We start from the raw sequence: 26359 nt of genomic DNA, 5'->3' as shown, positions 1-26359 counted from the left end.
ACCAGTAATTTCGATCGATTAGGGGCATTGCATTTAATAGGAAATGCGGTGAAAATAGAATTCATTTGTATTAACATGAATAATAAAGGATTGCATTTCATTGACTAATTTCTAACACTATTACATAAACTTTATAAAGAGTTGCTAACTTGACAAAAATTTCTACATAACTTCCTGAATTTATTGTCTTTGTCAAAATACCAGTCAATTGATCTTTAGATCGAATAAATAGGCTGGATTCAATAATGTTGAATATGAATAAAAACTCAAAACAAACATTATACTAATGTGGAAAAAATCATCATGAACTCTATTCAAAGGAGCAGTTTATGAAAGTTAATCTGGAAAATGCTCAACTCATCCATTATATGAGTATATCATCTCCTGCTAAATTATAACGATTCTAGTTCTCTTGCATCGTGCTACTTCATATATAACCAATAAATTTACACCAAAAAGAGACGAAAAAAAAAAACATACAAATAAATAATCTAAGGCATCTTTCAAAATGTCATGCTATTTCATCTTCTCTATTACCAGGTTACAAAAGGCATAAGACAAAGAAAACCAGTGGTATAGTCATAAGGGCACTTACTTATACCTTAACGACAGATCGCCACAGATTCCAATCGCGCAGAGGAACTTACACAGACGGGAAATACTTGTTCAAGTTGAAGGGAAGGGAGTAGAATTCCTCACTTCGCATGTCGGTCTTGTAAGAGCGGAACTTGTCCCACCAGTGCTTGCCTCGGTCTTTCCTTACCTCGTGGTCCCTGTGCAGGGTGTTGTCCAGGAAGTACGCCAGTATGCCCGCCACGAAAGCTTCAGATGAGAAGGGCACGTTGATAATGTCGTTGAACTGGACAAAAAAAAAGGATCAGTCAAAATGAGGGAAATGCATAGGTTCAAGCAGCCCTGTTCTAAAAAGAAACATAAGTTTTTAAGTGAAGCTGATACCCATCTGCCTGAGGTGTGAACGGGGCCGAATCCCTGTATAGCTGTGTACTCATTGAAGTATTGGGGGATCGAGAAGCCCAGGAAGATAGAGAAGCCTAAGACGAATTTTGTCCGGAAACTGTTGAGGTTGCAGAACTGGAGGAAACTCACACCAACCGCACCTGTGTTGATTTCATAGTCGAAATCTAAGTTATCTCATGGATTAAATATGAGAGAATGAACTCGATGGAGTGTACGCACCAACGTATGCGAAGAAGAGGCAGTACAGAGCAGCCACAATAGGTGCTGGAATCGAAGCAAAGACTGCTCCAAATTTCCCTGAGAAGAAAAGATAATTGTTGTTGATTAAGGCCTAGATTGGCATGGGGAAGAGTTGAGATTCATCACCACTAATAATAAGTATTTTTACCAAGAACAGAAAAGAAAATCATGAATCCAGCAGATATCTGCACTACTCTTCGACTGCCAACACGTGTCAGTGCTAATAGGCCAGCATTCTCACTACATAGAAATAGAGAGAAGCAGTAAACTGTTATGGCTAAATATAAGATTTTAAAAAAAATAGAAAAAAGATATGCATAAATCGAATAACCGACTCTTACATAGATACGGATGATCCATTGCCAGTTCCAAATACCCCAGATAACAAGATAGCAATACCCTGTAGAAAAAAGGAAAATATTGTTTCCAGATAAGAATGGTACAGCAGAAGTAATTTGACAGTAAACTCTCTCTCTCTCTCTCTCACACACACACACACTTTCACACACAAAAGCAAGATTATGTTAAGAGAAACAAGTGCCCAGGAGTTGACAGTAAGATGCGATATATACCTGCCAGCCAACACCACGGCTTAGAATCGATGGGGGGGTAGCAGTTGCACTGGCATATCTGGCTGCAGCAATGAAGCCACCAGTCGACTGCATTTAAGATTGTAAATATGAAGTTATCTAAACACAAAGATTGTCGTCACAAAATCAGTAAAAGACAACTTCACATATGGGCAAGAAATTTATAGCATATATTCCAACATATAGGGATCTCCAACCCACATAATCTGAAGGAAAGTAACACTCAGAAACAAGAGCGAATCGGGTGAAAACAAACCTCTACAAGAGCAACAAAAGCAGCCATCATCATGGCAAAGGCTTCACCAGCATCAAATGACGGAGCTCCCCACTGGAAAGGATAAGGAACTCTTATCCTGCATGTGCAAGCCCAAGATAGTGACACGTTGCTACACTTAGCTAATAATTAATTACTACTCTCATGTAGCTTCTTTCATAATCATAAAGACATCCACTAAACTCATTCAATTAGAAAATCTGAAATAAAGTTATCATTTGACCACGTTGCCACTAAAATCTTAGTATTTAAAGATGAGATGAAAGACAGGATAATATCAATTTATCAGTAAACAATATGAACTTGGGTGTCATTTCTATGAATTTTTGGAAGGCTCTCTTTCCATTTATCAATGCCCATTACTTTTTCCCAAATTCTCTCTTCACCTCTCCTCTCTTCTCTGTATCTCGTTCGCCGTCCACCCTCTTTCTACCTCCCCATCCATTCCATCTACTGCACCATCTACAGTCTTTCGTTTATCTTTCTCGCTTAGTCCAATTGTTTCTCTCCCACCCCCACCCCCCATCATATCATTCACATTGGAGTACATTATTTCTTTAGAGAGCTGGGTGTAAAAATGTAATAGGAAGGCATTAGTGCCAAGCATAACCACTGGCTTACCATGGAGCAGCATCAATAAGTCCTGCACGATCAGTTCTGCAGCTTGTCTGGGTCTTGGGTGATTTTCCATTATAAGCCCCCCCTACAGTAAGTAGATGGGCATAAATCCATACAATTACCACCGAGAACAAAACAGCAAAGCGGTCAAGGATATCCTTTCCTGGTTTGACGAAGTGAACCAAATACTGCATGAACAATAAGATTGAATTTACCAGAGTGCATAAAGTCACAGATTAGTGCAATAATAAAATCATGTGGACAACAAAATTAACTGGTCTTTCAAACTTTACCTGAGAAAAGACAACTATAACAATGAGCATTGGCAGCCCAATCTCAACGCATTTGGCAACCTAAGTAAACCAAGGAAAAATATCAAATTCAAGACTGAAAGAGGATATATATCACCTAGCACTGAATGCAAGCACTTTCAGAGCATCTTTGAATAAGAGGAAAATCAGCTGTGTGTGTGTGTGTGTGTAGAAGAGAGAGAATGTGCATGGTATTGCACGCACCCCAGGAAAACCAAACTCGTAGAGCCCAAAACCAGCAAGAGCAACCAGAGGAACAGATGAGAGTGGACTCAGAAATCTGGATTACAGATAAATAATAAAGTAATGGTTCAGTAACAAATAAAACATTAGCACAATCAAATTACAGGGTAAGCATGGACTACTATATTAACTTAACAGAGTTAAGTTAGTGCCAGTTAGAAATAATTTTTTGATATCAAAGAAAATTCCATATACAACAGTTCAGTTGAGGATAAACAATATGTAGTGAAAGTAAATTTAGTGTTATTAACTTGTACAAGAACCTCATTTCCCCAACACCAAAAAGGAAGAAAAAGAAATCATGTCCCACAAAAGGAGATAAGAAAAGGGCATATGGGCATATGGATAAGAAAAGGAGACAAGCTGCTTTGACTATAATGTTGATATTAAACACTTCAACCATGGACAAACCAAGCAGAATATATGATAAAGGAATGCACCTTGCAACATTACGCCAAAGACCACTGAAACCTAGCACGATTTGAATGGTTGAAGCAACAATAAGTGCACCTTGTGTTGCCCGCATGACCTTCTTGAATCTCTGCATGTCCAGTTAGTGTTAACTACACATTAGGAAAAATACTGCTAGAAGTAAAAAAGAAATTTGTGTGTCATTAGCTGCTAGAACACAAGACTCAGTAGTCAATGCATCTTCAGAAGATTAAAAGGTACAACAGAAACAGAATCAAGAAAACGAACCGATACAGGATCAGGGTCATCCCATCTACCAGACAGGATGATTGAGATTGTGGGTGCGACGAAGGTGTATGAACCTCCAATTACAACAGGTAATCTGGTGCCAAACCACGTTTGCAACAGCGTATTCAACCCAGCAACGAACAGTAGCGTCTGAATAACTTTTGCTTTCTCCTCCTGACAGAAGACGAGTTTATCCAGATTTCAAACAGAACCGTAATGCAGTAAGTATAACTGGCTATGATCATAAAAATGCCTCACATTTCCTCCACCCATTTGGGGAACCAGGACAGTCGGTATGATGACCGTTGTGCCAAGCATCACCAGATAATGTTGGAACCCAAGAAGGATCGCCTCCGCTAAAAAACATCAACCACACAGAGTCAGAAAATTTTGCAGCCCATACCCATCAGTTCATGCACAGAAAATACACCAGGTAGTTGCAGGAATATAAATTATTTCGTACTGATATTACATCTTAAATGATGATCATCTTCGAGATATTAGACAATCTTATGCCAAATTAATTAGGGTGTATCCTACACCCCTGTGTAACCAGTAACACCAAAAGTGCTAGACAAGTTGCAGAGTACACAATCAAGAATAGCATAAGTCACCATCAACAGTGAACTGCATGTGAGATGCAGCACAAGCTGCACAGCCATAAAAGCACTCTGAACTTCAAATTTTTAAAGGAAAGATATTTAATATGGCAGTACACCAACTAGTAAGTACAAACATCTGTAAGGAAAATGAATAAGATCCCACCACAACAAATATATAGATATACTTATACAATTGCAAGAGAATCAGTATTAAGGAATATGAAAGGGTAAAGTAAGAACTTAAGCATCTCGAAAAAGTAAGCTAATGTATTTTTTTTTGTAAAGGAAAGGAATCACAGAATCAGAATTTATTTTATGCTAGTTGACCACACAAGAATCAATCAACACAGAAGCAGATATAATAAGTGTTGGAGCAAACTGGTTCCACGCAATATTCTACAAACACTTTCCACCAAAACCCAGAAAACAATAGACTTAAAGAATATACAGAGGCATAAAGTATAAGAAAAGGACTCAATCAAAACACAGACATTTCTCCAAGCTAAACGATAAAAGTATGACAATAGGGCTACAGCAAGTCCCCAACCAACCATACTAAATTTAAACACAGATGATGCTAAGAACATGACAAAATAGCAAATTAATCAGATACTGACGCCATGGGGGTGGACTTGTAATGCAGTAAGAAACTTTAGGAAGCTGATCTTTGGGCGGGTGCGGCGCCGGCTCGTCGGCCTTCGGTGGTGGACCTCCTCCTGCCATTTCTTGCTTCTTCTAATCATGAATACAAGCAGAAAAAGGGGTTAATACAAATTTAACAAAAGACAGCAAATGCAAAAGTCCCAAATCTGTAAATATCGCAGATCAAAATAACCTTAAGAGTGTTGCAAAATAACTAAAAAATTGTTTTTAGGAAGAAACCAGAAGCTAGAAATGTAACATTGAAGAAAAGTAAAGGGAAAACCTCACAACAAAAGGGCACCCACCTCTTTGAGCTAAGAGTAGCTAGAAGTAATTAAGTAGCGCAAAAATAGGGAAAAAGATGAATAAGAAGCTGTAACAGAGGAAAGGTGTGATGAGAGTGGTGTATATCTGTTAAGGAAGTGTCATTATTGCAATAGAATCAGTAATTGTAAACAGCAAAAGGGGAGAGAAAAGAGAGGCACCTAAATAGTTAAACTTTTCAAGAAGCAAAATCAAGTGAGGGTATTTGCAGTGAGGCAATGGCAATAAATCAATCGACCCCACCTCAAGAAAATGTTTGAGCTAGTGAAGAAAATGGAAATAAAGCAGAATGCTTGAGAGAAAGAGAGGATTAGGGAAAAGAGAGAGGAAAAATGTGAAAAAAGAGACACCTGCCCCAAGCAAATGCTGTGTACTGTGAATCCACTTTTTCTCTCTCTCTGGAAAAAGGAATTTGTGAAAATCAAATATGGTTTTATTTTAGTGCTTTGATTAATGTTTTTGTTTTTGTCTTGGATAAAAAAATTTAATAAGACACCTTGGTAAATACCAGAGCCCAGAGGTATTGTAATCTGAATTAGATTCATCACATGAAAATTGTTATTATGCTAGATTTAAATAGAGACGAGATTTAATTAGGGTGCAACTTCAGATTACTCTTTCAAATTTCTCCCAAAACATTAATGAGTGAAATAAGTACACAATTTCACACCATCAGTTTTTTTTAAGTTGGTCTCCCATAGCGAGGCCAACGTACTTTAGTTTAATTATTACTACCTCCGTCCACGAAAATTCGTCTCATTTTTCCATTTCCGTCCGTCCCTTAAAATTTATCTCATTTCACTTTTATCATTTTTGGTAGTGGACCTCATATTCCACTAACTCATTCCTACTCACATTTTATTATAAAACTAATATATAAAAGTAGGACACACAATCCACTAACTTTTTCAACTTACTTTCCATTACATTTCTTAAAACTCGTGCCCGGTCAAACCGAAACGAATTTTCGCGGACGGAGGTAGTAATATTTTAATTTAATTTAATTTAATTTAATTATATTCCGAGAGAACTCAGGAGAGAGTGAGAAAGAGGTCGTATCAGTTCTACTCAAATTTGAACTTCTCTCCGATGGATTTGAGACAATAAATAATGAGATAACATAAAATAAAGACTCATTAATTTCTCTAACAAAAATTTCTACAAATATCAACTTAAGCATTTAAGTATTGAACAACTACATTGCCCAATAACATGTTTTAGCTCGGAATATAAAGGTGAATATTAAAACTATAGTACAGTTATTGATAATGTTAAATTTGTATGTCCAATGCCTATTTTACCTCGTGCACTATATGTGTAGCAGAAGTAAGTAGACTAGGATAAATTAAAATTAAGCGCATAATAACTCTCTATCAAGTCATTATTCGCATCTTTTTGCGTCAGATTACAACTTTCACAACGGACGTCCTCTCCTCACACCCTCTAACATTAACTTGCAGTATTCAATTTTCAACATGATTAAATACATATTTATATAAAATTCCAACATAATTAAATACAATTACTATAAAAATAAAATAAATTTGATATCCAATAGTATTTGATAAATATTTTCCATTTTAAGAAGATGATCAATATTAATTCCACGTATATCTTTGTGGTGACTCGAATCACCAACTTATTGAGTGGATGGATAAGAAAACCCTTACCAACTAAGTTGCGCTTCATCGTCAGTTAGAATGAAATACGAATAAATTTTGCTAAATCTTAAAGTTGTTATAGAGTTCATCATAATTTACATAATAAACTTGAATATTAAATGGTAGGATTAATTTTATTTTATATAGTTTTCAAATAAACGGAATAATAGAGTAATAGCAAAAGATACTAAGTACATTATATCATGAAATTTTGAGTTAGCCTTATTATAATTGTAGGCTAATCCAAACTTTAGTAGATTTTTTAAGTAAAGTCATAAATTTCGAGTAAACTAAATAGAACGAGAACAGTGTTGTGTTGAATGTGTTACTGTATGATTTACTAATTGATAAAAAAATTGTAGTAGCCACATTCAAAAGGGAATATGGATTATTGGAATGCCCAAATAAAGAGCGTGAGACTGGAGCAAACCGACACGTTTTTTTATCGAACTTTTTATTTATCTTCTACAAAATAATTGTTTAGGCAAAGAATTTGTTTTTTCTTATTTGGCCATATATTCTTCAATTTAATTTCAATGGTTTTAAATCATAGTCAACTTCAGTATTTCTTTTCTTTAGGATAATTCCACAATGCTCATTATAGATAGGCTATGGTAAAATCTCGATGTTACACAACTTCCTGTTATTGCTATCATTCTTTTGATTGGAACTTGGAATCATATAATTCCATTTGTTTTATTAGGACAAGTTATATTATTTGATAGATGCTAAGATGGCTAATAAAAGCGTGACACCACAAATCGTTGAAAATTGTATGTTTGTTGAAAGTTCTAGCGCCTTGCGTAAACCATGTGCCACCGAAAATTAAAAAACAAAAACAAAAAGTGAAGTATTTTTTGGGAATTAATTAGAATGTGGGGGGCATTTCAAATGAATTTGGTTGGTGAATTGGCCTTTTCATGCTCATCTCAATCTTCAATCGTAAATTCGTAGGGCATATAAGTTGCATAAGCTCTACTTCGACACCTCAACTTTGTGAAACTTGCATTTAGATACCTTAAATTAAAACTTCATACATGCTAAAAAAAAGTGAACAATTTTGTATGTCATCTAACTTTTTGTACTACACACGGTTCAAATAAAAGATTATATTTTAATATCTTATACTTCATTTATTTTTCTCAAATTAATTGATATGTACTTCCACCATTCATAAAAAATAGATTTATGTCTCATTTGATTTGTCCACTATAATTAATAATTGTATATGTTAATAATAAAATTTCATCACACTATGTAGGTCTCACTTTCAACTAGTAATTATGTAAGTCTCACTTTCAATTAACACTATTTTATTCTCTTTTTTACACCTAGAATCAACCCATTAAATTTCGAATCAGCCTTAGTTGGGTTGGTTACTTATCAAGTTAAAAATGTACGTAATTTGATTAGAACTTTTCGGTCATAAATTATAATTAATGGACTATTAGAACTTTCCGGTCCTAATATTATACTGTATAATTAATGGACTATTCCTTTCAATTTGTGAATTTCGGACTCCACTAATATTTATAATTTCAATAGATGAGACGTTGAGCAGTAGTACTAGGTACTAGTACTATTATTAAATATGCATATTATACAAGTAATATGTTCAGCATGCATGAAAAAAGTAATTTGTGCAATTGCTTTTTCCTCGAAAATGTAATAAAATGTTTCAGTTCATCATGCCATCTTGAAAATTACTACTTGGATAATATAATAATAATAGGTATCTTTATTTCCTAATTCTTAGTGGTGGATAGCTGGTTTCAAGTTGTAACCACCATAAAATCCTTAGAAAGCAATTAAACCTCCTTAATGGTAAGTGTGAAATGGAGCTACCTAGATTTTGTCCCTTTGCTTACTCTCTTTTGTGTTGTTGGGCTCTACTATAATTATTTATGAATTTAATTTACTATATATGTTACCTCCTTTAAAATTATTACGGGTTAGACAGTAGAATATTCGCTTTCATTTGGAGAAGAATACATTTTTTATGTTTTTAATATTATTCTTAAAGTAAATAAAATGGATAATAACTATTTAAATTCACGAAATTTGGTCAAGGTTTGGTCTGTTCCTTAAACTTTGAAACTGATATATATTAAAGGAGTAACTACTTTTAAAGTCATAAACTTTCCATAAATTTCGGTTTTTCCCACGAAATTTATTGTCGGTTGCCATTTTTCCATGTCAGGTTTTCCGGTCTGATTCAAATTGTTTGTTTCCTATTAAGACAATGTCCAAATTCTTTTATCTTACTATTATTATCTTCGTCTTTGAAATAGCTTCGTGTTGGTACCTTGTACGCTTCAATCGGAACTTGGATGAAGAAGTTATGGCCATTTGATGAAGGTTGCAACCTTTGTGCGACCTTGTATTATCATAATGGCCATAACTTCTTCATCCGAGTTCTGATTGAGACGTACAAGGTACCCACGCGAAGCTATTTCAAAAACGAAGATAACGATAGTAATATAAAAGAATTTGGACATTGTCTTAATAGGAAACGAACAGTTTGAATCAGACCGGAAAACCTGACATGGGAAAATGGCAACCGACAATAAAGTTCGTGACATTACACGGACTTTTTAAAGTTCGTGGGAAAAACCGGAATTCATGGAAAGTTGGTGACTTTAAAAGCAATTACCCCTATATTAAATTATAAAGTTTCAGTTTTTCTTAATTATTTCGTCCATATTCCATACACAAAATGTCATTTTTTTATGATGTTAAAAATGACAATATTCCAATAAAATAATAAGAGTAATGAGAAAATAAAGGAATATAAATACTTATTTTAATGAAACACTTCATTTTGAATATCGATTAAAAGATGAGTTTTTATGTATGAATAAGACAATTGACAAAAATTGAAATTTCATAATGGAATATTCTAATTTCAATGTTTACATGATATATCAGAATTTAATAAAACTTTGTGATTTAAATTACTATTATCACTAAATAAAAAAGGTTGATAATGACTAGAGAGGCCTTATAAGATGCTTACTACTGCTATTATTTACTTTATGGCCATAAAGTGTGGACACCTTACTTTTGGTTAAAAGCTTAAATTTCCAATCAACTTTCAATTATATTTGGCTCATCCTGAAAACGCGTCAGCATAATTATTCAAATTTGATAATACTCTTTAATTATGTCTCTAGTTTTATTTTATACTCCCTCCATCCCCCATCCCATAAAAGTAGATTCAATTTCTTTATCCATCAATCTCATATAAATAGTCTCTGTCTATTTATATGAACAAAATTTCTCATTCTCTTATACGTTATCATTTTTGGGGCTCATCCACTTAATAATTTCAATTATTTTTTCTTTTATTCTTTACTTTACCCATTATACATTTATGTTATTTCCAAATAATCTATTTTATTGGACGGATAAAGTAATTATCTTTTGAGTTCATCGGGAATAAAATGTGTTGTTAGCTATTCTTGCTGCAATGGTGTAAAATGTAAATGACTAATTTAGGTTACAACCCAAACCGAAAAAACGGTCGACAAGCTCAAATATTTGGATTAATGTTATTGAAAGGCCATGAAAACCTCCAATCTACAATTTTGTGTTGGTTTAAATTAATAAAGTAACTTGAGTTCCTAGGAAGATAAACCTACCTATGTATATGCAGCAAAATGATAGTACTAATACATGAAATAATAAAATAAGTAAAAGAGAATGGAAAGAAACCAACAAATGACACTAAAAATGTGGAATTTGTTTAAATACGCTAATGAGGGCAAACGTGGAGGACAAAAAAATGACGAAAAGGGAAAAATCATTTCATTGTAAATAGTAAATAAATAAATAATAGAGCTAAAACGTTTCCACCAATCCCTCCTTCGGTCTCCATACCTAGAAAATGAATCTAAAATCAATCAGAGCTGTGAAATAAGTATATAACCCAACAAAATGGAAAGAAATTAAAACATTTTCAATTCATATATGTTCTCTCCAATGGAACATGGCTTCTTTAACTTCATACTACTGCAATTTAATATCAAGATCAATACATTTTTAATTTCTCCTCAAATTTTCTAATAGTAATAAATGTAGTGTTATGGAGTACTTTTATTTCGAACATACTACTATATGTTTCATCCCAATTCCAGCTGGAGAGAGATCCAAATAATATAAAACTGTATTTCTTCTTTAAAAAAAAATTCTAAACATTATAGTAAATAATAATGCATCAAAATTATTTTCCTAATTAACATCAATTTAAGAATTATGTGAAAATCAAATCAAAGCCCAAGCATTCTTGTATTTATCTCCTTAAACTTAACTAAAAGAGAGAAATAATAAATCGAGCTTTCATTTTATATAATTTATAAAATTCAGATATAGTAATAATAGTTTATGAGGTATTACTATGAAAAACACAAAAAAAGGAAACTATAAAAATACTGATTATATATACATGCGATAATCTGTTTAGTTTTTAAATTTTTATTGAATTTACAAGTGCTAGAATGTGTGAGTGATAAGAAGTGAAGTGACAAATAGACAGAACATGGGGTTTGTTTGGATTGTTTAATCCCTAAACCATGTAGGGACCAACCCTCAATAGCAAGTTGCTGAAGCCTTTATTTTCATGTAATACACCAAACATTTGTAGCTAGGGATATACCTTTAAATATCTGGTGATGCTTCTTTCCTTTCCAGTCACTACACCTATTTATCTTTATATCCCTATACATACTCTGAGATCACATCATCACATGGTTCGCATATAATTTCATTCTATCTTTTGGAAAATAATCCTTCCATGAACTGTGGAATTTATGATGGTATATATTATATTTATTTGTTTTTTTTGCATAATGTAAATGAATATTTAATGTTACTCCATTTTATAACCAGTATAACTTGGTTTGAATTACTGAACCGTAATTTGGCCCAACTTGAAATCTCACCTAGAAGGGCCGAAAATTAGCGTCAATTAGTTGATAAAGTCATAAATATCGCCTATAATAAGGGCTGAAAATTATTCAAAACTCACCCATCTTATTCGGTTTCTCGAATGAGAATTTTCTGGGAAACTAGCAATCTCTTAGAAGGAACATATAAGCTATTGAACCCTAAATAAACCCAAAATCATGGTCAAATGTTAATGGTTGACTCCCACTTATATTAGTATATATCATGTAGGGATCAGATCACTCGGGATTCGCTAATTACCGGGACCTCTTTATTGATTGATCTCTGAGATGGCTAATCTCAGAAATTACAAGCCAAGTACAAATGGTGATACAAGATTACAAGTAATCTAACCCACTGAGATATCTAACTATTACAGGTATAGAACCCTAATTGAAGCCCTAACTATTCCAAGATTTCAACCAATCTTGAATTCAAGTCCTTGCCCAATTAGTACCTGCACACTCAAGTAGATAGATCAGTTAACAAACGCAAGACTCAAGGAGTCTAGATCAAATTAGGAAAAAAGAGACAAGAAATCAGAGATATGTGGATATGGCTCAGGTCACAATGTGACTATGCTCTGGGCCAAGGACCTCCTCAATCACACTGATTCATCCAAAGGAGCATAGTGAAACCGTCTGAATCAGAGATCTACCAAGACCTCACTGATTGCTACCAACGTTGCCGTCTCAACATGCACAACCCCCTCTACACCAAGAGAACCTCTCTAATACTCATGAACTCACAGATCCTCACAAGAACCCAATGAAATCGCCTCCAACTTAGCAGATCCAACAAACAAGTTAGATCTAGCGTTGGACTTCGCAAGGCCACCGAAGAGGTAACCTCTGCTAGTGATTTCACCGGTTGAAACACTCTGAAAGACTCAGAGAAACACTCGAAGAGAAGATCTCGAACGAAGAAAGGAAACCCTAGAAAATCGGCAGAGAGAGAGAGAGTGTGTAGTCTCGAATGAATGAGAGAGTCGAAGAGACTCATCAGATATTACTCACAAAACAAACACACTCAATATCCAACGGCTAGGAGAGGCGATCCGCGTGGAGTTGCAACGTGGCAGCAATCCAGCCACTCTCGAGAGTAAGGCATCGACCAACCGGGCCTCAAGTCTTTGGGCCCAGAAATTAATAAGTCATTGGGCTAAACACATCCAAGCCCAAGACACCATTATTCAGATATGGTCCATTAAGTCTCACGTATCATTTCACATTTTTATCTAGAATTGATGTAGGATTCGTATCAACTATCAAACCGCTCCTTTTTTTAAATCAGACGTTTATAGATAACACACTCTACATAGCAAACTTAATTACAAGGTCCATCATCCATTTAATGCCCCTTGGATGCCCATCTTCAGTGGCACCCATTTCGTCAAACCTTCAGGTAGTCCATTTCCGTAGGTATCATCAAATTAATAAGAGCTCTAACTTTAGCCAAAACCTTCATCACAGTGTTTAACTCTTTATATGTTCTTCCATACTTTCATATTAAACCAAGGTAAACTTCGTACCAATTGGAGATACACTTGCCCTAGATTTGTGTACAAGTGCACCTTAATTTCTTTAGCCTTGTTTAACCAATTTATAGTACTACGGTTGGGCCTTTTTAGCTGATGAATAATATGTTTTCGACGGCCCAAAATATAATGGGTCGTTCTAACTTCTAACTCTTGGGCTTCATGGGCTTAAGTGTGAAAAATGAAGAAATCTTGGTCCAACAAAATATTGAGCATTTTAACACACACAAAAATTGGAAAAAAGGAATAGGAAAAGGAAATAAGCTTCGGAGTTCGGAGCTTGCAGGCTTGCAGCAATTTCATTTACAAAAAACTCTCTCGAATCTGCCTCCCTCCATCTCTCATCGCTGCGCTAAACTCATTCCTAGGTATGTCTTCTGCTGCTGTTCTAATCACTATTTTACCTATTGTTATGTGAATCTCTGCCTATATATAATAGGCTCTGTGCAAATGGCTACTGAATTCAGGGGTTTTGGTAGGGTTTAACTTTAATCCCCTTTTCTCTATGAATTTTTTATTCCAAATCACTGAATCGTTTGATTTAGTAACAATAAATTGACACAATGTCTATTACTTTGTGTCAATTTAAATAGGGTGCGGGTATTCCACTTCCAATCCTATCATTTTTGTTCCGGTCGAGATAATTTTGCCGTGTTATGCAGTGTGATCTTGATTTCGATATCAGTTGTTCGGATTGCTGTCTAGATTTGCGATTTTAGGTTATTTATTGGTTTACTTGTTTCCTGTAGGTAGTCGTTAGATTTGTAGAATACCAATGTTTTTGACGAGGGTGTTTGGGAGGGCACTCTTTGGTGCTGCAGCCCAATCCGAGGCCACAGTTTCTGCGGCTGCGGCTTATTCTACTGGTGCACGTAACCCGCTTGAGGAATTCTTTGAGGCCGATAGAAAGCCAGATGATGAGAAGCCTGTTGTCTATGGTAGAAATAATACATTTTCTTCGTACATGCTTTCATCGCTTTTGTTTTCCATTATCTTTTACTGCAAAAGGTATTCTCTCTTGGAGTTGAGAAATGACAATCCGATAATTTTGTTAAGCTGGTTGGTTGATAAGTTGAAGATATCCTTTGAACATTTCTCTCGCTGGATTTTAGGATTTTGGTCCATGTTGTTGATCCTTTTCTGCAGTTAACCTGATCAGTGACCGTGGACCGTAGCTTGCTTGTGATAAAAATAGTGAAGCCTTTGTTCCTATGAATAAAATGCAAGAGAATTGTGCATACTAGCTCCTTTAAATGAGTTTTGATGTCCACTTTTTCGTCTATTACTATAAGGTTTGTATTTTACAACATATCTACATCTCAAGTATTTTGGAAGCTTTCACAGACTCAGTTCAAAGTGAAATTTTTCGAAATTGTAATGTCCCTATTTGCACGCAGATTTTATTTAGCAAGATTTCTGTTTGTTTATTTGGAAACCTAGAAGTCATGTGTTAATTCTTTGAACAGGAAAATGTTGAAAAATGAGTTGCCTTCCAACTTTTTTTCAGGTCGGAGTTGGAAGGCTTCTGAACTTCGTCTCAAGTCTTGGGATGACCTGAATAAGCTCTGGTATGTTCTCCTGAAAGAAAAGAACATGTTAATGACTCAGCGACAAATGCTGAATGCTCAGAACTTGAACTTTCCTAGTCCCGAGCGTATATCAAAGGTTTACTTTTGCTTCACTGTTGAGTTTATACACTATTTTATGATTCTTGAATCTTGATATAATCTATTGCAATTCTCCACCAACTTCAGTTTTGAAATCTATATAGTACTATATGATATGTTGGCAATTGACTACGTGCAATTCATGCGCGTTTTTTGTCAGTGTATTAGTTGCATCTGGTAAGATGATAGCTTGATTGCTTGTCCTTATATAGGATTTTTGCTTCTCGTCGTTCTATTTCTTGTGCTTAGTTATACTTTTGATTAAACAGGTACGCAAGTCAATGTGCCGAATCAAACATGTCCTAACTGAAAGAGCCATTGAAGAGCCGGATCCTAGGAGGTCTGCTGAGATGAAGAGGATGATCAATGCCTTATAACTTCCAATTTCGTGTTCGGTGTTTAGCTGAATTCGAGCTTCTGTCCTTGATTATTTGATAGGTCCTTTGTATGAGTGCAAGTAAGTAATCTCTCAAACATTATGGATTATTTTGCTGCAGCATATCAGTCATGTTTCGCCTTTGGAGGCGTTTATAAATGGAGAAATTAAGCCCTTTTGAATTTTGACAGGCATATTATTATCTGATATGAATTCTGTTACATGGCCAATGTGTGCATTTCATACATATATATATTCATTATTAATCCCTTACTTTAACATGAGACCTTCAAATATATATACATATATATCTGATATCAGTATTTTGTATCCAATTCAGGGATGTTTGTTTGGCATGAATTTGGCCTAATTTGATTCTTGATTTTTAAAATTTTGTGTTTGTTTTTCTTATCTAAGAAAATGAGTAATCAGAATCTCAATAACAAAGAGATAATGTAACTTTACATGATTTTTATTCCATAATTTTTCTTTATTTTTTTCAATTTCAAGATTTTACTTGTTTAGCATTATTGCTTATTTGAAAGTCACGCATTATTGCTCTAGTATGGATCAATGAAAACTTGAAATTTAATGTAGTTAAACTAGAAAACTAACAAATTCAGGTTGTAATTTAAAAGAGTTCAGGGTTACGTGCTTATTTTGTACACCATCTACCATCTAACTGTTGATAATTCTTTCGACTGATGATAAACAACCGAATTTTGTACAATCAAAATATAGTAATATTAATAATTTGATGTATTAATTATATATTAAAATCATAAATATAATAAGTGAATAAGTTAAAAAGACTTATTAGCCTTTAACCTCATTTTTATTTTTATATTTGAATTTTCTTTCTATTATTTTTAAAATTTGAATTAAAGTATGCACTAAATAAAATTAATGTTTCTAAAAAATTAAAAAATATATACATAAATCATAAATATATGACCACAATATTATATACTTTCCATATACTATACATGCATCCATATATTTTAATTAAATTCATAAATAAAATTATTTTTGTTCAAATAAACTAGTTTTTGATTGTATAAAATTTGGTCACATAGGTTTGTTGAATTCTATATTCTCGATCGATACTATTTGATGATTCAAGTTTCAAAATGATGATTTTTTTTAACAATAAGTCTATGCAACCAAATTTTGTAACCAAAAATTGGTTTATTTGAGAGAAAAAATAATTTATATACACATTTAATTAAAAAGTATAGACACATATATAGTATAGGGAACGTGCATAATATTATGGTGTTTGTGTATAATTTTTAAATTATTTTTGAACCATAAAATGTAATTAGTGCATACTTTAATTCAAATTTGAAAAATAATAGAGAAATAATTTAAATATAAAAATAAAAAATTGAAAATAAGGTCGAAGACTAATAAATTATTTTTAATTTATTAACTAACTATATTTATTATTTTAATATTTAATTAATACACAAAATAGCTAATATAATTTTATTTTGATTGTACAAAATTTAGTTGTTTATGGTTACTCTTTTTTAATACTCCCGACTAGGCTACATTGTTATTATAAGGTGACAGCGACACATACTGCTATGCAATCAATTTACAGCGACACTTGAACCCGACACAATCTTTGGAAAAGTAAAAGTTTAATAAAGCTTTATTACCTAACCTTTCTTTTTTGATAAAGGTATTGTGAATAATAGCGAAAGGGCAAAACCATATTTTAAGGAAAAAGCCCAATTATATGATTTTCCCTAAATCAAATGAAGGATGCAAACATATAAAGTCAAGAGTAATTGGGCCAACAACTTTGTTTTATGCACAACTTTCCGAAAGCAGTTCACGTGGGAGATGATGATCCAGGTCTCATTAACTGTACCTAGAGTCTAGAGACAACCTTAATGCCACGTCAGGCGACAGTGTCTACCTGACTACAAACTTGATCAACCGAAATTACCCCTGGAAATATGCAACACCACCGGTGATTTTATCGCAGCAGAATGGGGCATGGATTGGTGGGCATTTATCATGACCGCTTGCAAGCATCCACTCAGTCTCTAGTAAGTAAGTTGCAATTATATACTCCCTCCGTAGTTGACCACATCCTTGAGTGATACGAGATTTTAAGAAATATTATTAGATGGAATAAAGTAGAGAGAAAAAAAATAGTTGAATATTTTAATAAAGAGAGAGGAGATTATTTCTAAAATTGAAAAGTGATCATCTTGATTGGGACAAAAAAAAAAAAAGAAAGGTGACCATCTTTAATGAGACATAAGAAGTATATTTGTATAATATAATTAAATTTATTTATGAATGTCAAATAACCGAAAAAATAATTTGATTGAAAATTTAAACATTACTAGTACTATATAATTAAAATATAATTATATACTTAAAATAAAACTTTGTACAATTTTAGTGATTTCCAAATTCTCTTTGAAACTATGCAAAAATTGGCGATACAATTATTTTGGATCCTTGTTTTGTAAGACGTGTCTTTGCATAACGATTTTTTATACAAACTTCATAAGACGTTCTTCTTCGATTCCTCAATTTCCTCATCATTTCGTCCATATCCTCTACTATCGCACTGCTTGTGGTTGGTGTATTCCTCTTTCTTTTGCACTTCGATGAAGTTTGTCGCATCAAAGACTTCTACTCAATTGTGCATCAATGCTCCCACTCGTGGCGTTGCTCGAAACGAGATCAACCTCCATGCTTGTGATGAACTTGTCGTCATAGGTCTCTTATGTCTAGCCGATCCTTTATTGTTTGCCTAATTTTCATAGGACACATCTTCTCCCACTTCATGAAATGTTTCTTATTCTCTTCCACATAGATGTGCAGTGCATATTTCAGAATATTAGGTTCATTTGCATTGCTCCTCAATTGGAACTCGACGTTGTTGTAGAGGCTTTGAAAAAATTTAGATTCTCATATAACTCATTATAAATGGGCTTGAAGTGAACTAGATTTGCAAGTAGGGCATCTAATGGGCATATCGTGTTGTAGTAACACTCCTTAATTTTTTATTTTCTCCCAAAAGCAAAAGCATTTTGGGAATTGGCGAAGACTGTATCATCAAGACATACCTGCACACTTCGAACAACGCTTAAGTTTAGTAAGTAGTCAAAAAAACTCGGATATCACGGGTGGAAATATTTACTTTATCGGCAGTCAAATGATTTCTTAATTGTCATATCATATGTAGCTCGGACATTGCATGAGGAAATGTTTAATTTATCGGGTAGATGGGTGCAGTCAAAGTAATGTATTGATTGTCATTACATTTCTACGTCCACAAAAATAGTCCCATTTGTAGATGACACGGATTTTTTTTAAAAAATGATAAAGTACGAGAGATGGAAGAAGAAATAAGAGATGTAGGAGAAAAAAGTAAAAGAGAGAATGAGAAAAGGTGAATAAAGTATAAGAGAAAAATTATGTTTTTGAAATGAAATTATTTTTCGTGGACACTTCAAAATGATAAAATAAGAGTATTTCTCACGGATAAAGAAATATAGTATGAACAAATTTACTTATTAATCCGACTTCAAATTTTAAAAATTCATATTTCCTCCATCTCAACTAAATTGAGTTGTATTTCTTTTTGGAATGCCCAAATTAAGTTGAGTTATTTCATTTTTAAATAAAAATTTTACTTTATTTTATCATCTACTTTACTTTTATTTTATTACTTTTTAATAATTTTTTTAATTTTTATTCAAAAGTTTTGATTTAACTTGAATGGAGTTTTATTTTATTATTTTTTAATAATTTTTTTAATCTTTATTCAAAAGTTTTGATTTAACTTAAATGGAGGATGAAATTTAGCCTTGGATTTAAATAAACACCTAGGCGACAGATGGTTGGTGGTAGATGGTGATCTTATCAATTATGATTACCCAGCACATTGATGATGACACTCAGAATTCAGGAAAATAAAAATAGAGAAAAAAACGCAAGTCAAATCAGATGAGTCAACTGACGAGGCGGTTTTGCAGGGCAGTCACGATATCCCACTGCCTTGGGGGTCGACATTATTATTATTGCAACCCCTGCCCGCTCTGCCCGCCTCCACTCAAACTCTACACGACGCCGTTCTCCTTTCATTTCTTTATTCTCTCTCTCTGTACCTTCACCCCCTCCCTCCTCTTTACCCCGATACTTTCTCTCTCTAATATCTCACTGCTTTCTCTGTCGATAAAAGTTCCGCAGGTTTTATTCTCTCTCTCTCTCTGCGTTCTGTACGCCGCACGTGTGAGTGTGCGATGTGCGATTTCTTTTAATCCTTTGGTGTTTGTTCTGGTTTCTATCGCTGATAGCTTGGCTGATGTGGTTTATGTTTCGATCTGAAGGTTTTGTACTCGAATTGCATTTGTTGGAGATTTGAAGAACCTCGTAAATAAGGGTTTCTGTGGAATTAGAGCGATCTGTTTTTCGGTGGCTGAATTGACGATTCGAAGGGTTTCTTTTGCTGGGGCGAATTGACGATTTGGGGAAATCATATAAACTTGTGGAACATGAGTTGGGGGTTTTGATGGATGCTGTTAATCTGGTGAAGAATTGTAATTGAAGGGTTGGATGCTTGAAATTGGGGAATCGGATGGTATAAAAATTGGGGAAAATGCAAGGTACCGTATCTTATTATGCATGGGAGGTTTCAGCTTGACGAGGATAGCTCTAGGAGTTTAAAGAGTAGTAGCAGTCAGCACATGCGGTCAGTCCCTCCATTGGCGACTGCTGATAACTCTCTGGGTGATAATCATTCTGCTATTGCTTCTTCTATCACAACCTCCACCACTGGCAATTCGTTCTTCAAGGTATTGATTTAGTGGGATTTTCATTACCTATGTTTGCTGCACCCAGTATGAGCAAATGTTTGTCTGTGATGAGAAATGTTTTCTGTTTAAAAGTGCTTTTGCCAGCATGGATTCTTTCGGTTCTTAATGTTACGCTTTGAAATGTGATGCATACATTTGTCTGACTAATGGGCTGGTTTATCTATCCGGATGAGGAAGCTGAAATTACATAGATATCAGGACAACAAATTTGATACCTGATGCACTATTGTATCCAAGTGGTCGTTGCAATTTCCATTTTATTATTTGAAACCTTGTGGACGGTCTCCCTATTATGGCTGATGTACTTTACTTGTCATTTTCTCATCTGAAGGGTTTATGTCAGGTGCATAACAGTTTAAAAACTTTTGGTGCAAGGAGTATTTTTATCAATCCATTAGATCACCTATTCATATTTGTAGATTAAGAGCACATTTATTTTATCATAGTGCTCTATTTAATCATTGGTATCTTGTAAGCACGAAAATTGCATCCCATTTATTGGCAAGAGTTTATGAGATGACATTAGGATTTATAAATATAATTTGCAATTGCTGAAAAGTAGCACACCTTGATGAGCGAAATGAAAAGTTCTACTATTATCCAGGTATTAGTAAGTTGTCTTTCTTTTTCTATTTCTTTGTACTATACGGTCATGCTTTTTTTAAAAAAATGATAGCATGGAGTTGTCCTCCCTTTCCAAGCAGAGTCTGAACTTTTTATGCATATGAAACAGTTTTATGTCATTTTGGCTTTATCTCTTTCAGACTAGGATGCTTATCTCTGGTTCAACTGTACCTCTATCTTTATTTTAATATTCTTTTCAGGACGGTCGAAAGATTAGTATTGGCGACTGTGCTCTTTTCAAACCACTAAACAATTCTCCACCCTTCATTGGTTTGATCCGTTGGTTGGCATTTGACAAAGAGAATAACCTGCAGCTGGGGGTAAACTGGCTTTATCGATCATCTGAGCTGAATCTTGGAAAAGGGCCTTTACCTGACAGTGTTCCAAACGAGATATTCTACTCCTTTTACAAAGACGAAACTCCGGCTGCATCACTTCTCCATCCTTGTAAAGTTGCTTTTCTTCCTAGAGGTGCAGAACTTCCTACCGGGAAATCCTGTTTTGTTTGTCGACGTGCCTATGACATTGGGAAGAAGTGTTTATGGTGGCTAACAGATCAAGACTACAGTAATGTTAGTTATCATATTTGAATAACTCTTCTCTATTTCTTATCCTTATTTTCATGTTAAATAATTAATGGATGTTTGGTAATGTAGGAGCAACAAGAAGAAGTAAATAAGCTTTTAGACCAAACTAGAAAAGAGATGCATGTGACATTACACCCTAGTGGTCGTTCTCCAAAGCAGACCACAACTCCCACTTCAACCTCCCAACTGAAACCAGCTTCTGATAGTGGTCAAAATAGTGGGACTTCTATACCTTCTCAAAACAAGGGAAAGAAGAGGGAAAGAATTGACCATGGTGCAGATCCTGTAAAACGAGAACGATCCTCTAGGACTGATGAAGGTGATTCTGGTCAGTGTAAAAAAGAAAGTAATTTAAGATATGAGATTGCACGAATAACAGAAAATGGTGGAGTTGCGGATGTGGAGGGGATTGAGAAACTCGTTCAATTGATGCAATCAGATCGGATGGACAAAAAAATGGACTTGGCTAGTCGTGTCTTGTTCGCAAGTGCGATGGCTTCCACTGATAAGGCTGATTGTCTCAGTCGGTTTGTGGAGCTAAGAGGTGTGACTGTAATGGATGAGTGGCTGCAAGATATTCATAAAGGGAAGATTCCCAATGGTAACCTAAAGGATGGTGATAAATCTGCAGAGGAGTTTCTTTTAATTTTACTTCGTGCACTGGATAAACTCCCAATTAGTCTTCATGCCCTTCAATTGTGCAACATAGGCAAATCTGTGAATCATTTAAGATCACATAAAAATACAGAAATTCAGAGAAAGGCCCGAACCCTAGTCGACACATGGAAGAAGCGCGTTGAATCTGAAATGATAAGCATTGATACAAAGTCTGCATGGTCTTCCAAATCACAACTTCCAGAGGCTTCTCATGGTGGAAGCATCACTCCTAGTGGGTCTGATGTTGCCGTGAAAAGTTCTATCACAACAAACTCTGCTATGAAACCTACTTCTGTGAAGTCTTCACATGGGGAAACTGCAAAGTATGTCTCGTCCCCTGTGCCTGTGAAGCAAGCTTCATCTCTTGCATCTGGAAAAGAGAACCAGTCAAGAATTTCTGTCGGGGGTACTGCTGATTCCCATCAAAATAGAGAGGACAGGAGTAGTAGTTCGAACCAGTCGCATAATTGTGGTCGATCTTCCTCATCCAAGGAAGATGTAAGGAGTTGTGCTTCTGGTTCGGGGACGGTTAATAAAGTGTCGTCTAGCACACGTAATCGAAAAATTAGCAGTTCTCCAGGAAGGTCGGCATCTGGAAGCCAGAAAGAAACAAACTCTAACAAAAATTCTTCTGCACGCAAAAGTACGGCTATACAGAAGTTGACTCACTCGGCATTCACTAGTGAAAGGGTTATTGATGGGCCTATCAATGAAGGAAGTAGTCATAAGCTAATAGTTAAGATACCGAACAGGATAAGAAGCCCCGCGCAAGGTGTCAATGGTGGATCTCTTGAAGTTCCTACGGTTATGAGCAGTCGGGCTTCCTCTCCTGTGCTTAACCACAAGCAGAATGATGATCCTTCAAAGGGAAAGAGTGATTTACATCAACGTAATGCTGTTGCAGACGTGAAGACAAGTCAAGCCAGTGATCAGAAAGACACTTTGACTGGATCAGAAGGTGCTGGGGTGCCAGCAGTTCCTCTCAATGAAGCGCAAAGCATGAGAATTGAAGACTCCAAGAGAACAATTGAGGGCCCTCCCGCAACTTTATCAAAGTTGGTGAAGTCACATTCTTCTTTCAGTCCCATGAATGCTTTAGTTGAGAGCTGTGCTAAATATTCCGAAGAAACTTCTTCTCTGTCTCTTGAAGATGATCTTGGAATGAACTTACTTGCTAGTGTGGCTGCTGGTGAGTTATCCAGATCTGATGTGGTTTCTCCTACTAATTCTTCGGAAAGAAGTATGCCTATTGCAGATGAAGTATGCAATGGCGATGTGGAAATATCTAAGTTTTCCATTGAAGATTCTGTTGCTTGTGATGGCAAACAACATGCTGGTTTAGAAGGTAGCTCCTGGTCAAATGATAGGTCACATTTGTCCAAAAATGCATCACCTGAGTTTTTTGGGGACAGAAAGTGTTCGCCATCATATTCTTCCAGAGATGTACCAGCTGGAGAAGGCACAAATGACTTTGGCAACTCGAGTACAGATTTGACAAGCAATGCTGATCTTAAGTTGGAGGCTGAGGAGAAGCCAAATAAAAAGACTGTCACTGTTCCCCTCTCCTTGGAGAAGGTGAGAGATAGTGAATCTGGTCAAGGAAATCCTGAGGAAAAGGCCACTGCCAGCAAGGTGATCTCTGATCTTCCAAAATGCAGAAGTGGTGGAACTGATGTCATGGTTACTGAGGAGAAATGCGGTACTGGTCATTTTACTACTAATGAGTGTAAGCCAATGGTTAAAGATGATGGGTTAGATCCTTTGATTCAAGGTGACCGCATCAAATTTGAGAATGAAGGATTGAGCAAGTGCAATTTCCGGCAGAAAGTAACAGTGGAAAGTCTGAAGTCTGAACCTGGAGATAGTAATGAAAAGCTGTACCAAATTGGATGGGGCCATAAATCAGTTTCTGAACCTGGTGACACAGTAAAAGTCAGAGAACCAGAAGGCATGAATGCTAAGAGTTGCAGGAGCAAATCTGAACAGCTGAACTATGATGAGGATGTTGATATGAATGCAGTCAGTGAGAGTCACAGTGCTGCTGTTGCCTGTTCGATATCACATGATCTGGACAATAATGTTGAAGAGGCCAATGTAGAAAACCAGGTGACTGTGGAACAAATTTCTCCTCAGAGAAGGTGTCCTATTTCTGTGGACTTTGAAAGCCAGAAAGAAGTTGAGTTAGCTCAGTCTGGGTCTGCTACCACACAGCAAGATGAGACAGACAATTTTGCTTCTACTGGTGCTGGCGCTGCTTCTTTTACTGCTGAAGGTGAAGCAGTTCCAGGTGCAAAAATGAAGTTTGACTTAAACGAATTTAGTACTGAGGATGTGAAATGTGGGGATTCTCTCAATAAATCATCACCTACTTCGTCAACTGATCATATTAACTCTATAACGGATGGAAACTCTCCATCTGTTACTATAGCAGCTGCTGCAAAAGGTCCATTTGTTCCCCCAGATAATGTATTGAAAAGTAAAGTGGATCTTGGCTGGAAGGGATCTGCTGCTACTAGTGCATTTCGACCTGCTGAACCCAAAAGATGTCTTGAAATGCCTTTGGGTCTATCTACTGTGTCTTTCTCTGATTCCTTGACCAGTAAGCATGGCCGTATTTCACTGGATTTTGATCTGAATGTACCGGATGACAGGGTTCTCGAAGAAATGGCTTCTAGTGGTTCCGCTTTGGCAGTTGGCTCAACAACTGAGTCAGCAAGCAATTGTGTTCATGAGGCATCAGATTCTTTGCCTGTTCGTGGTTCTTGCAGTCTGGGTTTTGATTTGAACAGAGTTGATGAAACGGATGATATTGGGATCTGCTCCACGAGCAGCACACGTGATGGGAAGCCTTCTATGTTGCATGACAAACCAGTAGGTGGTTTTCATGTTCAGAGGGATTTTGATCTCAACAATGGACCGGTGGCTGATGATGCTGGTGTGGACCAGTTCATGGGTAATGAACTAGTCAATGGTAGTATAACATCGCAGCTGCCTTCTGCAGGCGTTAGAGTGAACGGTCCAGTGCTGAGCAGTTTCTCATCATGGTTTCCTTCAGGTGGTACTTACTCTACAGTAACAGTCCCATCAATATTACCTGAACGACTGGAACATCCCTTTCCAATGTTTCCACCTGGTGCACCCCAGCGAATATATGGCTCCGCAGGTGTCAACCCATTCCATACTGATATGTACCGTGGGTCAGTGTTGTCATCATCACCTACAGTGCCTTTCGGGACTAATTCTTTTCAATACCCAGTCTTCCCCTTTGGAACTTCTTATCCTCTCTCTTCAACTACTTTTTCAGTCGGAGCAACATCATATGCTGATTCTTCTTCTGGTGCAAGGCTTTTTGCTCCTCCAGTAAATACACAATATCTGGGTCCCATTGGCTCTTTTGCATCCCAATTTCAAAGGCCATATATGGTCAGCCTTCCTGACATTAGCAATAATGGTGGGCTGGAGAGCAACAGAAAGTGGGTTAGACAGGGTCTTGACCTTAATGCAGGTCCTGGGGTCATAGAAACTGAAGTCAGGAATGAAATATTGCCTTTATCATCTGGTCAACATTCTGTTGCCAGTTCACAGGCACTGCAGGAAGAGCAGGCCAGGATGTTCACTATCTCTGGTAGTATTTTGAAGAGGAAGGAGCCTGAAGGGAGCTGGGATGAAACCTTCAGAAATAGGCAGCCCTCGTGGCAGTAGATTGTAACATGGAATATATCAGTTGCCAAAATGCTGTATGTTTTTCTTAGTGCAGTGCGTAATAAATAATAGCTGATGTTTGGGAGAAGCTAATTTGAATTTTTGTATGATATTAATGTTTAAATCTTCAGCAACACCTTTTTCAGTTTATAATAGTTGAGATGGAAGTTGATCTTCATGCTTTTGACTTGATTTATCTACCGAAGGCAAGGTGTTTTTCATTTTTTTTGTTTTGG

The 26359-nt window shown here is 35.7% G+C and overlaps 3 protein-coding genes across 10 annotated transcripts; 2 read left to right on the top strand and 1 right to left on the bottom strand.

Annotated features, from left to right (window-relative positions):
- Window positions 1-289: 289 nt before the first annotated feature.
- LOC125194436 (nucleobase-ascorbate transporter 6-like) lies at window positions 290-5887 on the bottom strand. Of its 6 annotated transcripts, none has more exons than XM_048092641.2 (16): window positions 5683-5887; window positions 5481-5570; window positions 5173-5290; window positions 4212-4309; window positions 3954-4127; window positions 3695-3795; window positions 3216-3291; window positions 2994-3053; window positions 2704-2888; window positions 2065-2161; window positions 1791-1877; window positions 1560-1618; window positions 1367-1458; window positions 1198-1275; window positions 958-1118; window positions 290-859 (listed from the first exon to the last, which is right to left on the bottom strand). In XM_048092641.2, exons 3-16 carry the CDS (start codon window positions 5276-5278, stop codon window positions 644-646), a joined length of 1590 nt encoding a protein of 529 aa, XP_047948598.1. In that variant the 5' UTR covers window positions 5279-5290; window positions 5481-5570; window positions 5683-5887; the 3' UTR covers window positions 290-643. The 6 variants fall into 6 exon arrangements, with proteins under 6 accessions (XP_047948598.1, XP_047948601.1, XP_047948597.1 ...); XM_048092644.2 differs by having other exon boundaries at window positions 5173-5287; window positions 5503-5570; XM_048092640.2 differs by having other exon boundaries at window positions 5503-5570; window positions 5683-5886.
- Window positions 5888-13901: 8014 nt separating this feature from the next.
- Window positions 13902-15936, top strand: LOC125193120 (uncharacterized). Its single transcript, XM_048090862.2, has 4 exons — window positions 13902-14031; window positions 14413-14601; window positions 15171-15328; window positions 15600-15936. Exons 2-4 carry the CDS (start codon window positions 14439-14441, stop codon window positions 15705-15707), a joined length of 429 nt encoding a protein of 142 aa, XP_047946819.1. The 5' UTR covers window positions 13902-14031; window positions 14413-14438; the 3' UTR covers window positions 15708-15936.
- A 3768-nt stretch (window positions 15937-19704) lies between these two features.
- On the top strand, window positions 19705-26301 carry LOC125196406 (uncharacterized). Of its 3 annotated transcripts, none has more exons than XM_048094905.2 (4): window positions 19705-19927; window positions 20068-20532; window positions 21378-21749; window positions 21834-26301. In XM_048094905.2, the coding sequence occupies exons 2-4, from the start codon at window positions 20359-20361 to the stop codon at window positions 26121-26123; spliced, it is 4836 nt and encodes a 1611-aa protein (XP_047950862.1). In that variant the 5' UTR covers window positions 19705-19927; window positions 20068-20358; the 3' UTR covers window positions 26124-26301. The 3 variants fall into 3 exon arrangements, with proteins under 3 accessions (XP_047950862.1, XP_047950864.1, XP_047950863.1); XM_048094907.2 differs by having other exon boundaries at window positions 19705-19969; XM_048094906.2 differs by having other exon boundaries at window positions 19705-19982.
- Window positions 26302-26359: the final 58 nt, after the last annotated feature.

Source organism: Salvia hispanica, chromosome 4, assembly GCF_029641045.1.
Source record: "Salvia hispanica isolate PSC_SH4W2 chromosome 4, Shi_PSC_v1, whole genome shotgun sequence".
Classification (NCBI taxonomy): domain Eukaryota; kingdom Viridiplantae; phylum Streptophyta; class Magnoliopsida; order Lamiales; family Lamiaceae; genus Salvia; species Salvia hispanica.
Note: the sequence above shows the minus strand (reverse complement) of the source record. Positions and strands in the feature narration are given on the sequence as shown.